General features: G+C 42.3%; 1 protein-coding gene across 8 annotated transcripts in view; it reads right to left on the bottom strand.

The window, feature by feature from the left end:
• Positions 1-17,496, bottom strand: part of dock3 (dedicator of cytokinesis 3) — a 966,938-nt gene that overhangs the window by 789,610 nt on the left and 159,832 nt on the right. For all 8 annotated transcript variants that reach the window (XM_063067780.1, XM_063067785.1, XM_063067784.1 and 5 more), the window contains exons 3-4: positions 15,505-15,545; positions 2,072-2,127 (exon numbers count right to left, since the gene is read on the bottom strand). In XM_063067780.1, coding sequence (XP_062923850.1) covers positions 2,072-2,127; positions 15,505-15,545 — 97 coding nt within the window. The remainder of the gene's footprint in view (positions 1-2,071; positions 2,128-15,504; positions 15,546-17,496) is intronic.

The raw sequence follows: 17,496 nt of genomic DNA, 5'->3' as shown, positions 1-17,496 counted from the left end.
CTCCAGTTCCTTAACACCGTCTCTAAGAAGCTGCAACTCAGTGCACTTCATGCAGATGTAGCTATCAGTGAGACTGGAGGTCCCCCAGAAATCCCACATCTCACACAAGGAACATGCCACAAAATCTAAAACCCATTCTCAGCTCACTTGCTATGTACTAACAGGAAAAAATGAACTTACTAGAAACTTGCTTACTTAGAACCTCTTCCTGTGCTTTCACAAGCCTGTTGAGTTAAAGCCTGGCCACTCTAACACTGCCCACTCACACAATGGCTGTTCCGTTTACACCTCCCTTCTTCTTATTGGCCCCACACTGATTGTAGTCCACCAAAAAAGCACAGGAGCTCTTTTTAAAACTCGCACATGTCACCGATGAACACCCTCTCACATTGATTTTAGCCTACCAAAGAGTCGAGAGCATCGGAGCTCTTTTTAAACCTCGTGCTGCGTCACCATCAACTGACCTCTTGCGCCAATTACAGCCCATCGATTAAGTATTTTATAATAATGTAACTGCAAGCTAGAAATTACTATTGGGTGATACAGCAAGGCAGTTTTTAAAGCATGGCAGTGTTTCTTTGCTTTCTATACTCAATTAAACAGGACAAAAATGCCAAATGAATGCATAAAATATTGACTATAATGCTAATTTAAACTATTCCTAGATTGATATCCTATAAAATATGGAGACATTAAATAAAAAAGTGCAGAAAACACAGGTCAAACAACATTATTGGAAAAAGAAACAGATCAAATTCTTCATCAGACATGGGAAAGACAGAAAAATAAGTTGTTTTTAAGTTACAGAGAAGGTGGATGGAGGGATGAATAGCATAAATGCCTGTGAAAAAAAGGAAGCCAACTTACCACAGAGATAAATGGTAGAGATCTTTAAATCAAATAGATGAATGGGGGTTGGGGAGTTTGAAGGTGAGAGTACAAAGTAGTGCAATGTGTTGCGAATAGCAGCTCAAGTTGTTACAGCAAATGTTAGATATTTTTCTCCTTATTAAATGGTCCCACACTTTTAAAACATATGCTTTAATAAAGACACTTTAAATTATTTATATTTAATATTGATTGCAAAATTAACCAGTTTTTATTTCAAAACATCAACGTCAATTCAATGTTGTTGAGACCAGCAATGTCAAAGATCAGTAAATAAAATTGTTAATTCAGATGAAACAGTAATCATCGTTTACAAAAGTACATTAATTCAGCTCTCGTCAGCATCAGTGTTTAATTTTTTTTTATTGTATTTGAAGCTAGCTGGATCCCAGCCAATTCGCTTAAATGTAAATGCAAAATGATGAAAAAAAATAAATAAATGTGAACACTTTAGAGAAGATAGATTAGGTAAAGAAAATTAAAATTAAGGTAGAATATAGGTACATTGTATAAAACATATGTGGGAACATTGAAAAAATTAAGATGTTATGTGCTTAAGAATTACAAATAATAAATGATACCAAATACTTGTCCTTTAAACATGTTACATGAAAACATAACGGACTGAAAAAATAGAAATCCCCAACAGAAACACACAAAATGCTGGAGAAAGAAACTTTGATGAAGGAAGATGGGCAGTCAAGATTTTGTGTTAGGATTCTTCTTCAGGACTGGAAAGAAGCTGAGAGTTGGTAAGTGGAAGTAACAAAGCCCTGAAGATCACCTCCCAACTTATTACATTCCCACTCTACCTCCTACCTTTGCCCATCTTGCCTTTCTCAACTGGATTCACCTGCTACCTCTTGCTCCAGCCCTTTCCCCACCCTTTTATACTGACCAGATCCCCTCTGCAGTCCAGATGAAGGGCCTCAACCCAAAATGTCAATTCTCCATTTCCCTCCATGGAGACTCTGCCTCACCTGCTGAGTTCTTCTAGCATGTGCGTGTCATTTCAGATTTCTAGTTATTTTTGAGTCTCCATTCTCTTCAATGGTTTGAAGAGAAACCATGGTTTGATTTTCAGGAAATCAAACTTTATGTTGAAAAATACAAATTACAATAACCATAAACATTAAAATAACTTACTTGCTATTTGACATGTGTCCATTCAATTGGTACTTACCCTCGGTTACTAACCACAGCTGCCTTCAAGTGAATGTAACTTGCTGGAAATAAACCCTGTAAAGAAAGTAACAAGTTTTGAACCCTTCAAAAAATCTAAACTCAATTAAAGTATATCAAAGCAACAAAAAAGTACAGTGTCAGCTAGAAGACAGCCCATAAAACCTATTTAAAATAAATACTTAAAATCATTCTGGAAGGTTAGTATAAATCCAAATGGAATTCTGGAAAATCCAAGCCAATGTGGACACTTTAATGCTTATTAATGATTGTTTAAAAACATTACTGAAAGAATTACTGGAGAATTTTATAAAAGATGAGATAATATTTATTACACAAGAGGCCATTGACTTATTAAGTCAATGCCAGTTGAAAAGGAGTTAACAAGCCTAATCCCACCTTCTTTCACTGTGTCCTTCCAGATAATTTTTAAGTGACCAAGATTTCTCCTACTACCATTGATTCGTGGAGTTAGAGCTTCTAACCACTGCCTGAGTGAGAATATTTTTTCGCATCTTCTCTCCAATACTACAATTATTTTTTCATTCGCGCTCCTTAGTTTGCGATCCGTAGTTTTTGATCCTTCTGCTTAAATCTTTCCTATTTACTTCATGAAGGTCACTCAAGTTTTATTGACTGCAATTAGCTCTCCCTTCATGTTATGTTCCAAACACTCAAGCTCATCTAATCTTCACTCAAAGCTAACATTTTCTGGCAACATCCTCAGTTCCCCTCTGCACCCTCTAACAATGCATTCTTTTGTAATTTGCCAAGCACAGCTCAAATGCCATCTGTAAATTTGCCGATGATACAACTATTACTGTGGAATTTAAGGATGGTGATGAGGTGGTGTACAGGAGTGAGACAGATGAGGAGGTTGTTGTCACTCTGCAACCTTGTTCTCAATAATAGTAAGACCAAGAAATTGATTGTGAACTTCAGGAAAGGAAAGTCGAAGGAACACACAGTTCTCTTCAAGGGATCAGAAGTGGCAAGGGTGAGCAGTTTCAAGTTTCAGGATGTCAATACCTCTGAGGATCCATCTTGGACCCAACATATTGATGCAATTACAAAGAAGGTGTGCCAGTGGCTCTACTTCATTAGGAGTGTGAGGAAAACTGGTATGTCAAAGATACCCGCAAATGTCTACAGATGTCCTGTGGAGAGCATTAAAACTGGTTGTATCACCATCTGGTACAGAGGGGCCACTGCAAAGGATTGGAAAAAGCTGCAGAAAGTTGTATACTCTGCCAGCTCCATCATGGACACCAGCCTCTGTAGCATCGAAGACACCTTTAAATGGTAAGCCTCAAAAAAGTGACACCCAGCATTAAAGACCCTCCCCCCAAATCACATGCACTGAGGTACAGTACAAAACTTGTCTTGCATACTGTGCATACAGATCAGTTCATTACACAGCGCATTGAAAAAGAACAAGTTAACATAATGACAATAGAAAATAAAGTGTAATAGGTACAGAGAAAGTGCAGTGTAGGTAAACAATAAGGTGCAAGTTCATAATGAGGTAGATTGTGAGGTCAAAAATCCATCTCATCATACTAGGAAGCTTAGTGGTACATGCTTTCAGATTTTTGTATCTTCTGCCTGATGGAAAAGGGGAGAAGAGAGAATGTCCAGAGTAGGATGGGATCTTTTGCTTTATTGAAGCAGTAAGAAATATAAACGGAGTCCACAGAAGGAAGACTATTTCCATAAAATGCTGTGTTCGCAATGCTCTGCAGTTCCTTGTGGTCACATGCAGAGCAGTTGCAACACCAAGCTTTTATACATCCAGATAGGATACCTTCTATAGTGCATCAATAAAAATCGATAAGGGTTCGGGGGACCATGCAAAAGTTGCTCTGGTCTTCTGAGGAAATGAAAATATAGGTAAACTTTCTTTGCTGTGGAGCACATATGGTAAGACCAGGACAGGCTTTTGGCGAAGTTCATTCCTAGGAACTTGAACCTCTCAACTTCAACAACTTTGATGTTACCAGGAATGTCGGCATCACCCCACTTCTTGAAGTCAATGACCAGCTCCTTTGTTTTGCTGACATTGAGGAAAAGGTTGTTGTCATGACAATGTTACTAAGTTCTCTATCTCTTTCCTGTACCCAACATTGTTACTACTGTTGTGGACTGTATCTGAAATAACATCTGCAAGTTTGGAGATGGAGTTAGAGCAGAATCTGGCCATGCAGTCATGAGTACACAAGGAATAGGGGCTGTAGATACAACCTTGTAGAGCACCAGTGTTGAGAATAATCATGGCAGAGGTTAATTGCTATCCCCAGAATTTTTGTTTATTTCTAATCTGAGTACGAGACAACCACGACTCCGTTTTTCTTTTATTCTTCGCTTTGTTCTGCTAGCTCCTCTCTTATTCATTTTTCATTCTTGTAACACTTAATTAAACGGCTGTAAGCAACATGTTTTATGCCTCATTCTTGACTTCCGAGAACCTCTGGATCCAAAAGCATTAGGATCCTACAGTGGCTTGTAGATATCTTTGTTATATAGCAATGGTCAAGAGTGTTTAGGCCCCTGGTAGGGTTGTAGATATGCTGCTAGTATTTTGATAAGGTATTCTTGAAGTTGTCCTTGTTGAAATCACTGGCAATATAGTATTAATGGTAAGACTCTTGGCAGTATGGAGGATCAGAGGGATCTTGGGGTCTGAGTCCATAGAACACTCAAAGCTGCTACGCAGGTTGACTCTGTGGTTAAGAAGGCATATGGTGCATTGGCCTTCATCAATTGTGGGATTGAGTTTAGGAGCTGAGAGGAAATGTTGCAGCTATATAGGACCCCGGTCAGACCCCACTTGGAGTACTGTGCTCAGTTCTGGTCGCCTCACTACAGGAAGGATGTGGAAACCATAGAAAGGGTGCAGAGGAGATCTATAAGGATGTTGCCTGGATTGGGGAGCATGCCTTATGAGGATAGGTTGAGTGAACTCAACCTTTTCTCCTTGAAGTGACGGAGAATGACAGCTGACCTGATAGAGGTGTACAAGATGATGAGGGGCATTATCATGTGGATAGTCAGAGGCTTTTTCCCAGGGCTGAAATGGCTAGCACGAGAGAGCATAGTTTTGAGGTGCTTGGAAGCAGGTACAGAGGAGTTGTCAAGGGTAGGTTGTATTTTTTTTACGCAGAGAGTGATGATTGCGTGGAATGGACTGCTGGCGACGGTGGTGGAGGCGGATACAATAGGGTTTTTAAGAGAGTCCTGGATAGGTACATGGAGCTTAGAAAAATAGTGGGCTATGGGTAACCCTAGGCAACTTCTAAGGTAATTATATGTTCGGTGCAGCTTTATGAGCCAAAGGGCCTGTATTGTGCTGTAGGTTTTCCACGTTTGTGTTAATGATAAAGAGGGCCTCATGTCATCCTGTTTTAAATGTTGACAACATAGTTCATTGAGCAAAGGCTTCACTTTCATCTGAATTGGGATGTAGACTACAATCAGGAGAGTTGAAGTGAATTCCGATAGCAAGTAGTATGGGTGACAGCACCATTAGATATTCCAAACTCGGTGAGCAGCAGCACACCAGAATGTAACATCTGAACACCGTGAGCTGTTGATTAAGTAGACTTAGTCTCTAACTTCTCACAAGGATCTGGTGAATTGAGAAGCCTTCAAGCAGTCAGAGGAAGCCATTTTTCAGTAAGACACAGTAGTCTCTCAGTTACTCTTTGTAGGCCAGTCTTGCCCTTAGTTCATCCACTTTGTTCTCAGCGGTTTGGACAATAGGTAAGCTGGGGTGGGGATCTTACCCACATTGCTCTTCAGCCGCACCTGCAGCCCTCCTACCACACTTCCAAGAAAACCTTAAGTGGAGCTACCTTGTCTGGAAGGTAAGTAATCGCCAAAGGACAGACTTGAAAAACTTGGAGTGGGTTCTTGGAAGCACACTCCAGGCACTGACCACTGTAAAAACTTACCACACACATCTCCTTTGAACTTCCTCCCTCTCTTAACCATACTATTAGACAAGGAAAAGGTTACTGCTGAGCTTTACAGTGCCTATAAAAAGTATTCACCCCATACTCCCGGAAGTTTTCATGTTTTATTGTTTTAAAACACTGAATCACGATGGATTGAATTTGGCCTTTTTGACACTGATCAACAGAAAAGACTTCCATGTCCAAGTGAAAACAAATTTCTACAAATTGGTCCGAATTTATTACAATTAGTAAATTCAAAAAAATTGATTACTTAATTACTCTCACCCTTCAGGTCAGCATTTAGTTGATGCACATTACAGCCTCAAGTCTGTGTGATTAGGTGTCTCTTCAGTTTTGGACACCTGGACACTGAAATTTTTCCCCATTCAAAACTGCTCAAGCTCTGTCAGATTGCATGAGGGTCGTGAGCAAACAGCCCTTGGATTGCAATCTAGACACTGACTGGACAATTCTAGGACATTAACTTTGTTGTTTTGAAGCCATTCTTTTGTAACTTTGACTCTATGCTTGTGGTTATTGTCTTGCTGGAAAACAAATCATCTCCCAAGTTGCAGTTCTCTTACAGACTACATCAGATTTTCCTCCAGGATTTCCCTATATTTTGTGCATTCATTTTACCCTCTACCTTCACAAGCCTTCCATGGCCTGCTACCACCATGCTATCTGCTACCACCTGCTATCACCACAGGGATGATCTGTTTTTAATGATGTGCAGTGTTTAGTTTGATAGCCAAAAAGCTCAATTTTGGTTTCATAAGACCACAGAACCTTCTCCCACATGCCTTCTGGCAAACTCTAGCCGAGATTTCATGAGAGTTTTTTTCCCCAACAGTTTTTTCTTTCTCTTTGCCACTCTCCCAAAAAGCTGCGACTGGTGAAGCATCTAGGCAACAGCCATTGCATGCGCAGTCCCTCCCATCACTGTCACTGAAGCTTGTAACTCCTGCAGAGTTGTCATAGGTCTCTTGGTGGCCTCCCTCACTAGTCCCCTTCATGCACAGTCACTCAGTTTTTGAGGACAGCCTGCTTTAGGCAGACTTACAGCTGTGCCACATCTTTCCATTTCTTGATGACTGACTTCACTGTACTCCAAGGGATATTCAGTGACTTGGAAATTTTCTTGTATCCACCTCCTGGCTTGTACTTTTCAATAACCTTTTTGCAGAATTATATGGATTGTTCTTTTGCCAGGATACTGACTCACCAACAGCTGACCCTTCCAGATACAGTGTATTTTTACTACAATCAATTGAAACACCTTGACTACACACAGGTAATCTCCACTTAACTCATTATGCAACTTCTAAAACTAATTGGCTGCACCAGTGATGATTTGGTGTATCATATTAAAGGGGGTGAATACGTACACAATCAATTATTTTGTGTTTTATATTTGTAATTAGTTTAAACACTTTGTAGAGATCTGTTTTCACTTTGACATGAAAGCATCTTTTTCTGTTGATTAGTGTCAAAAAGCCTAATTAAATCCACTGTGATTCAACGTTATAAAACAATACAGGATGAAAATTTCCAGGGTGGGGAAGGGGTGCGAATATTTTTATAGGTACTGTTCGTATCCCATAATTTTCTAGACTTCTGTTATTTCCCATCTCAGCCTCCAATAATCCAAGGAAACAAGTTTGTACAACCTCTCATGGCACGTGCCCTCTAATCAGGCAACTTTCTTTGGTACACTTTCCAGAGCCTCCGCATCCTTCCCACAATGGGATGACCAGGACTAAATACAATACTCCAGATGTGTTTAGCCAGCATTTTAAAGCTGCAATATAACTTCCTGACTTTTGCATTCAGTATGTGCAATATGCCTTCTTTACAATTCTATCAACTTTCAAGGAGCAATAGATTTGGACACCAAGATCCCTCCAATCATCAATGTTGATAAAGGGTCCTGCCATTGACTGTATACTTTTTCTTTAAATTTGATCTCCCAAAGTGCAACAGCTTTGGGAAATCAAAATGTCCAGTTTAAATACCATCTACCATACCCCCATACATATCTGCAACTGATCTATACTCAGTGGCCACATTATTAGTACACCTGCATGTTAATACAAATATCTAGTTAGCCAATCAGATGGTAGTAATTTAATGCACAAAAGCACACAAACGTCGTCAAGAGGTTCAGTTGTTGTTCAGTCCAAACATCAGAATGAAGATGCTTCCAGCTCCATTTTCAGGCCAACCAGTCTGGCCCTAGTGATGATCCCAGAAACCTGCATTTGATTGACTGCTTCTCCCTCCTGATTCTATGCAACGCCCTCTCTACAATACAGAGATACTTGTGAGCCTTGTCACTTTCGCTGCCTCAGCTCTGGGCCTCACTCTCTGCCAGATTCACACTTTCACCCACGAGTTGTTCTTCTTCCTCACTCCCAGGAAGGACAGAAGGTCATCTGCCTCCAGACCACAGCATCTTCTGCCCCTGACTCGGTCCTCAGCTTCAGCCTATTGCAAGCTGTGGCCCCTGCCGCATTCAGATGAGACCTTGGCCTCATGCAGACCTCTAACCCGGCCACCTCTAGCTCGGGCTTGACCCATAACTATGTTGCCACCCACAGCTCTAATCTGCTAATTAAATTTGCCGATGACACTACAATGATTGGCCTTTTCTCAAACAATAATGAGGTAGCCTACAGGGAGGAGGTCATCTCTCTGACACAGTAGTGTCAAGAAAACAACCTCTCCCTCAATGTTGCAAAAACAAAGGAGCTGGCTGTGGATTGCAGGAGAAATGGAGACAGGCTAACCCTTATTGCCATCAATGGATCTGGGGTTGACAGGGTAAACAGCTTTAAGTTCCTCAGCATTCACATCACTGAAGACCTCACGTGGTCTGTACACATCAGCTGTGTGGTGAAAAAGGCACAACAGCACCTCTTTCACCTCAGATGGTTGAGGAAATTTGGTATGGGCCCCCAAATCCTAAGAACTTTCTACAGGGGCACAATTGAGAGCAACCTGACTGGCCACATCACTGCCTGGTATGGGAACTGTACCTCCCTTAATCACAGGAGTCTGCAGAGAGTGGTACGGACAGCCCAGCACATCTGTAGTTGTAAACTTCCCATGAATCAGGACATTTACAAAGACAGGTGTGAGAAGAGGGCCCGGAGGATTATTGGGGACCTGAGTCACCCCAACCACAATCTATTCCAGCTGCTACCATCCGGGAAACGGTACCGCAGCATAAAAGCCAGGACCAACAAGCTTCTTCTATCAGGCCATCAGACTGATTAACCCACGCTGATTTGAGTGTATTTCTATGTTACATTCATTATCCTATTTATTATAAATTACTATGACTGCACATTGCACATTTAGACAGAGACGTAACGTAAAAATTTTTACTCCTCATGTATGTGAAGGATGTAAGAAATGAAGTCAATTCAATTCAACCCCAGCCATCTCCAGACAGTGATCCTGTCACCTTCAGCTTCGGTTCTGACCTCAGCTCTGGCTGCCTCCAGATCGCAGATCCGACTGTCTCCAGCTTTTACTACGACCTTAGTCCTGGCAACCTCTGGACCATGGCCCTGGCTGTCTCCAACTTCGGCTCTGAACTTGGCTGCCTCCAACTCCAGGCAAAGACTTTTCTCATTGCCACTGGGTCCTGCGACTCCACGTCTTCCACCACTACTCACACCAACCCTTGGTTTCTCAAGCTCCCTTCTTCCCCTGTCATCTCTTCATTCCTCTGAGCCCCTTTTTCCTCCCACCCACTTTCTCTGAACATGATAACCTTCCTCTGACCCTTCTCTACTATCATCTGATCCCAGCTCTCATCCCTGCCATGTTTTCACCATCTCCTCTGAATTTCTCCTCTCTGAAATGGAGCATTCAGTTATCAACAAGGGCTTTAGATTTGTCCCCATGCACTCACACCTCAGTGAGTTCTGTGCCCGCCAACACACAGATCTTCTTCTGTCCTCTGTCTCCAAGCCTTCAACTTTAGCAACAATTCCCCACACCCCACTGATAATCCCTTCTCCCATCTCCAAACCACCTCCTCTTCTTGAACACCCCGCTCTTGTCTTCTGCTTGCTTTGGATCTTTTTATCTCTAACTGCCAACGAGACATCAATTGTCGCAACTTCAGCACTCCTCTCTCCTACTTGAAACTCACCCCCTCTGAATACACAGCCCTTCACTCTCTCTGCACCAATGACAACACCATCAAACCTGCAGACAAGGGGGTTGCAGTGGTAGTCTGGCAAAATGACCTCTGTCTTGCTAAGTGCAGGCAGCAAATCTCAGACACTTTCTCTTAATTACCCCTGGAATATGATCTCACCAATGAATATCAGGCCATTATCTCCTGTACTTCACCAACCTCATCATGTCTGGAGAGCTCCCATTGCCACTAACATCATAGCTCCCCTACTGTTCATTTCTGCCTCCTACTTAAAATCCACAAATTTGACTGTCACACTAGGCCTGTTGTTTCTGTCTGCTCCTACTCCATTGAACACATGTCCACATAACTTAACTTCATTTTGTCCCCTTTGGTTCAGTCCCTTCCTACCTAAATCTGTGACATTCCAATCACCAAGTACCTTGGTCCTGATCAACTCATTACTGCTAGGGATGTCCAGTCCCTATACACTTCTATCCCCCATATGGAAGGCTTTAAAGTTATCCACTTCTCTCTGGACAACAGCCCTAGCCAGTTTCCTGGTTCTCATCCTCAGCAATTTCTCTTTCAACTCCTCTGACTTTCTCCATGCCAAAGGTGTAGCCATGGGCATCTGCATGGGTCCCAATTATGCCTGCCTTTTCGTTGACTACAAAGAAGAGTCCATGTTCCAAGCCTACAGAGGCAATGTTACCCAACTCTTTCTATGCTTCATTGACGACTGCATTAATGCTGCTTCCTGCACCCATGCTGAGCTCATCAATTTCATCAACTATTGACTCCAACTTCCACCCTGCCCTCAAATTTACTTGGTCCATCTCTGATATCTCTTTTCTGTTTCTTGACTTCTCTGCCTCCATCTCTGGAGACAAATCATCTACTGATATGTTTCACAAACCTACTGACTCTCACACTTACCTTGCTATACTCGTCACTTATAAAAATGCTACTCCATTTCTCAGTTGCTCTATCTTCATCAGAATGCTGTTCTTAGAACAAATATTCCATTCCAGAACATCTGAGGTGTCCTCCTTTACCAAAGAGCAGGGCTCCTCTTCCATTATCATTGATGTGCCGTTACCTGCATCTCCTCCATTTCCCTCACCCCAGACACAACAGGAAATGAGTTCCTTACCTACCACCTCTTGAGCCTCCCTATTCAGTACATCATTCTCCATAACTTCCACCATCTATATGGGTCTTACCATTATGCACACCGTTCTATTATCCTATACTCTCTGCTTTCTGTAGAAACCACTCTCATTATGACTCTCTTGTCCACTCATCCCTCTTCACTAATCTCCTATCTGGCATTTATCCCTGTAATCAGGCCAAGTACTGCACCTGTGCCTTCACCTCTTCCTTTACCACCACTCAGGGCCCCAAACAGTCCTTCCAGGTGAGGTGATACTTCAGCTTCCAGTTGAGGTCACCAACTGTATCCCATATGGCCTCCTCTACATCAGCAATATATGACACACATTTGGGGGGACCACGTCGTTGAGTGACTTCTCTCAGTCTGCCGCAAAAGGTGGGATTATCCAGTAGCTACCCTTTCAATTAAATTTCCCGCATCTGCAGAATCTCTTATATGTACATTATCTTTTCCTTCTTGACCAATTTCACACAAATTCTCTCATCATTCAAGGGGTCCTTCCCATGCCATCGTTGTCCTTCTTTCTTATTAGAACATCCTGATACTGTACTTTACACAGTTGCTCCTTAAACAGCTTCCACATGTCAGATACAGACTTGCTCAAAAGCAGCTGATCTCAATAAAGTTCTCCCTAGGTCCTGCCTAATACTCTCATAATTTGTCCTGCCTCATACTTTTCTGAAAGATTTATCCCTTATGGTGGTTCAGTCATGAGTTGCTGAAAAGTCAGTCTGGCAGCTGTTTCCTTCAAGAAGTAATTCAATCACAAAGAAAATCTGCAGATGCTGAAAATCCAAGCAACACACACAAAATGCTGGAGCATCTTAGCAGGCTAGGTAGCATCTATTGTGGTAAAAAAAAGTGCAGTCGACATTTCAGCAGGCTCTGCTGAAGGTTCTCAGCCCAAAACATCGACTGTACTCTTTTCCATAGATGCTGCTTGGCCTGCTGAATTCCTCCAGCATTTTGTGTGTGTTCCTTCAAAAATTCAATGATTCAGAGGGAGGATTTTGCAAGGTCAAAAGGGCTGGAAGCAAATTTGCCATGACTAAACCCAAAGTCTAGGTTGATGTCAGGTGGTCCATCCAGTTTTATTTTGTTTCAAAAGTAGCATTGGTGCAACTGAGTGGTTTACTGGATTATTTAATAACCAACTGCATTCAGACCACATGGCACCTTTCCCTCACTAAAGGCCCAGGTAAATCAACAATCTTGTTTTTACAGTCATAATTACTCAGAATATGATATTAACATATTCCAAATTATTAATTCAAGATTCGCAACCATATGATAAGATTTTAAATCAAGTCTCCAGATTACTAATGCAGTATCTTTTATATGTTCAGTATCAGTATGTTTTGAGGTGACAGACTGGCAGGCACTCTGTGAGCCACATGGAGAGGATATTGATGGGCTCACAGAGTGCATCACTGATTACATCAACTTCTGTGTGGACTGTAATGTTCCGACAAGAACTGTCCTTTGTTATTCAAATAACAAGCCATGGGAAACAAAGGACATTAAGGACATCCTGAACGCTAAAAAGCGGGCGTTTAGAGATGGAAATAGGGAGGAGCTGAGGGCAATAGAGAGGGACCTGAAAGCCAGGATCAGGGAGGCTAAAGACAGGTAAAGCAGAAAGCTTGAGTGGAAACTCCAGCAGAACAACATGAGAGAGGCCTGGAGTGGGATGAGGACCATCACAGGGTTCCGGCAAACTAGCAACAGAGGAGCTGAAGGCAGTGTGGACAGGGCCAATGAACTTAACCTGTTCTTTAACAAATTTGACATTGTGGCCCCTGCCCATCCCCCACATGAGTCATCTGTTGTTGGCTTCCAACCAACACATATTCCACTCTCCCCTACTACCCCTCCTCACAGTCCCCCACCCTGCTCTCATGACTATACCCCTTCCCCACACAAAACCACCACAGTGGGCTTCACAGCTGAACAGGTGAGAAGACAGCTGAAACGTCTCAACCCCAGCAAGGCTGCAGGAACGGATGGTGTCAGTACCAGGGTGCTTAAAGCCTGTGCCCCTCAGCTATATGGAGTACTTCGCCATGTCTTCAACCTGAGCCTGAGGCTCCGGAGGGCTCCTGTGCTATGGAAGACGTCCTGCCTCGTCCCTGTGCTGAAGACACCGCGCCCCAGCAGCCTCAATGACTACAGACCGGTGGCATTGACCTCCCACATCATGAAGACCCTGCAGAGACCTGTTCTGGAGCTGCTCCGGCCTATGGTCAGGCCACACTTAGATCCCCTCCAGTTCACCTACCAGCCCCGACTAGAAGTTGAGGATGACATCGTCTACCTGCTGAACCGTGTCTACGCCCACCTGGACAAGCCAGCGAGCACTGTGAGGGTCATGTTTTTTGACTTCTCCAGTGCGTTCAACACCATCCGCCCTGCTCTGCTGGGGGAGAAGCTGACAGCGATGCAGGTGGATGCTTCCCTGGTGTCATGGATTCTTGATTACCTGACTGGCAGACTACAGTACGTGTGCTTGCAACACTGTGTGTCCGACAGAGTGATCAGCTGCACTGGGGCTCCACAGGGGACTGTCTTGTCTCCCCTTCTCTTCACCATTTACACCTCGGACTTCAACTACTGCACAGAATCTTGTCATCTTCAGAAGTTTTCGGATGACTCTGCCATAGTTGGATGCATCAGCAAGCGAGATGAGGCTGAGTACAGAGTTACGGTAGGAAACTTTGTCACATGGTGTGAGCAGAATTATCTGCAGCTTAATATGAAAAAGACTAAGGAACGGGTGGTAGACCTGAGGAGAGCTAAGGTACCGGTGACCCTTGTTTCCATCCAGGGGGTCAGTTTGGACATGGTGGAGGATTACAAATACCTGGGGATACGAATTGACAATAAACTGGACTGGTAAAGAACACTGAGGCTGTCTACAAGAAGGGTCAGAGCCGTCTCTATTTCCTGAGGTCCTTTAACATCTGCCGGACGATGCTGAGGATGTTCTATGAGTCTGTGGTGGCCAGTGCGATCATGTTTGCTGTTGTGTGCTGGGGCAGCAGGCTGAGGGTAGCAGACACCAACAGAATCAACAAACTCATTCGTAAGGCCAGTGATGTTGTGGGGATGGAACTGGACTCTCTGACGGTGGTGTCTGAAAAGAGGATGCTGTCCAAGTTGCATGCCATCTTGGACAATGTCTCCCATCCACTACATAATGTACTGGTTGGGCACAGGAGTACATTCAGCCAGAGACTCATTCCACCAAGATGCAACACAGAGCGTCATAGGAGGTCATTCCTGCCTGTGGCCATCAAACTTTACAACTCCTCCCTTGGAGGGTCAGACACCCTGAGCCAATAGGCTGGTCCTGGACTTATTTCCTGGCATAAATTACATACTACTATTTAACTATTTATGGTTTTACTAATATATAATTATTTCTGGTGCAACTGTAATGAAAACCAATATCCCCCGGGATCAATAAAGTATGGCTATGACTACCTTACCTGATGCATCACCAGTGTAACTATTTAGCAATTAACATAAATGAGTGATGACTATAGGCAAAGCTTAAAATTAATTTCATTGGCAGCTCGTAGTGTTATAGGGGGTGGGAGTGGATAACAAAATAAACCTTATTTAACTGAATGGATTGAAATAAAGATATTCTTTAGATGGACATCACCAAATTTCTTGGGGAAAAAAAACTTAACTGATTAAAAAGTCAATGCAATTGCAGTAATAGATACAGAACTGAAAAGGGCCCTTCAGCCCACCAACCATTGGCTGTCCATTTATATATTTATAATTAATTCTACAGGAACTGTCAGTTTTCAATGTGATTCTTATTAACAATTCTTATTGATTGATTGCAAGACAACATATTTCTGGAAATGGAAAGCTAGCACTACCACCAGTTGGGTAATTTAACCTCTCTTGGTCTCCACCATACACAGGATCTTCATTTTTGTTCTCATTTCCATTGACAGGAACTTAAAGTTTCTTTTCTAACATTTCCCAGTTGATAACCTGGTTTTAAGTAAAAACATGATATTGTTAACAGCTTATCTAAATCACTCACTAACAAGTCATCAACCCATAACAGTTTATCTGCCTACAGATGCTGCCTGATCATTGAGTGCTTCCAGCTCGTTGTTCTTAGTGCTTACCTTAACTGAAGGCTTCTTGGTTGCAAATCCTCTGAACCATCCTGAAAAGACAAACAAAGTAAAGTTAACAATAAAAAGTGATTTAAGTAAATAGAGCTAAATTATATGTAATTTTGAGGTCACTCACTGAAAATATAGCGAAGAATCCATCAACAAATATTTTGCCATCCAGTTTACAGCACTAACAGTCTGATTTGCTGTAGAACTGTTCAACTCGCATGCCTTTTCTATGAATCTCCTTTTCAATATTCATACACTGCCTAAGGCTTGTATTTCCTTTATTCCTTTAATTTTGTACCTCTGATTTTCAACTGCAGTTACAGAACATTTTCTTCTTCCAATGCACTCACACCATTTTTTCTCCTCTATTATACATCTTGTTCAAGATTTAAGATTCAAGTTTATTTATTGTGCATCATTTATGTTAACAACCAACCCAGAGTGTGTGCTAAGGGCAGCCTGCAAGCAACGACACACATTCTAGCATCAACATGGCATAACCACAATTCTTGGAATGAATAACATAGAACACAAGCAACAAAACAACAACAGCAAGAGCAATTCTGTTTGTTCCTCCCACCCACCACGCACATACTCAATCCTCTAACCCCTCAGACAGAACATCATCTATTCACACCAAAAACTTGAACTTAGATATGGACTCTAAGACACTGAAAGTCCATTGGAGTGGTCAAAGTCCCAGAGATCTGCAGACTTTGGGTTTTGGCCAACAGGCCACAACCTCCTGACTTTCAATTCAACCCTCAGGCCTTAATTCTCAGCACTGACCACAAGACCAACTGAACATCGAACACCAGGCGTCAAACTTCAATTCTTGAACCCAGGGTACCATTGGATCTCATTCCCCTTGCCTGCACAGAACTACAACTGAGGAACCCGTTGACAACTCGCTGACCCTGGGGAGCCATTAGCCTCCATCTATGCTGGTCTACCAGTCCGACATTTGGTTTGGCCAAACATCCTGACTTAGTCTGTAGGTGTCCCATGTCCGTGTCACGATTTTTCTAACGTGGAGCAGAGACTTAAGACTCTAAGCTTGTACTCCAAGTTCCTCATATCCCTAAAACCCCAATTTGATAACCAATTCCCCTCTCTGTTCATAAACCATCCCCAAAGACCCAATAAATACAACTAAAACTGAGCTGTGGCCTCAACGGAGGACACAGCTCATTGCCATCTTGAGACCAGGAAAGCTGAGACCTGGGGCGGATCAGTCATGGTCTTGTTGAATAGTAAGGCAGGCTTGAGGAACCAAGTCACCTTCTTCTGTTCCTATTCTCTTGTATGCTTTTGTGAGTGAATAATACAAAAAATATTAATATACTTGGGATATTATTAATATGTTCTCTGCTTCTTTTCCACCTTTCAGAAATACTCATTTCCTTGATCAACACATTTGTCACTCATCATAATAAATACTTTTTTTCTTTAGTCATCACAGCAAAGCAAAAGAATAGTTAACACGGAGGTTATATTCTTTGCCACTAGAGTGCCGAAGGCTAAGGGGGAAATCTGATAGAGGTTTACTAGATTATGAGAGGCATAGATAGGGTGAACAGAGAGTATCTGTTTCCCAGGGCTGAAATGTTCAATACAAGAGGGCATGCATTGAAGGTGAGTGGGGGTAGGTTCAAGGGGGAATATGAAGAGTAAGTTTTTTTTAAACTTTGTCATGGATGCCTGGATTGCACTGCCTGGTATGGTGATAGAAGTACATTGGAGGCTTTTAAGAGACATTTGGATAGGCACACAGATGCAAGGAAGATGGATGGATATGGACATGGTGCAGATAAGAGGCATTGGTGTTTGGGTATATTCGATTTGCTTTTTATCTCATTCGGGACAGCATTGTGGATGGAGTTGTCTGTTCCTATGCTGTACTGTTCTATGTTCTACGTTAGTCCACTGTCCATTACTTTAAAATTTGACTACTTTTTGAACACGTGTTATTACTGAAAATTTCATTTTTCT

Source organism: Mobula hypostoma, chromosome 15 (genome assembly GCF_963921235.1).
Source record: "Mobula hypostoma chromosome 15, sMobHyp1.1, whole genome shotgun sequence".
Classification (NCBI taxonomy): Eukaryota; Metazoa; Chordata; class Chondrichthyes; order Myliobatiformes; family Myliobatidae; genus Mobula; species Mobula hypostoma.
The sequence above is the reverse complement of the archived record's forward strand: the minus strand, read 5'-3'. Positions and strand labels throughout refer to the sequence as shown.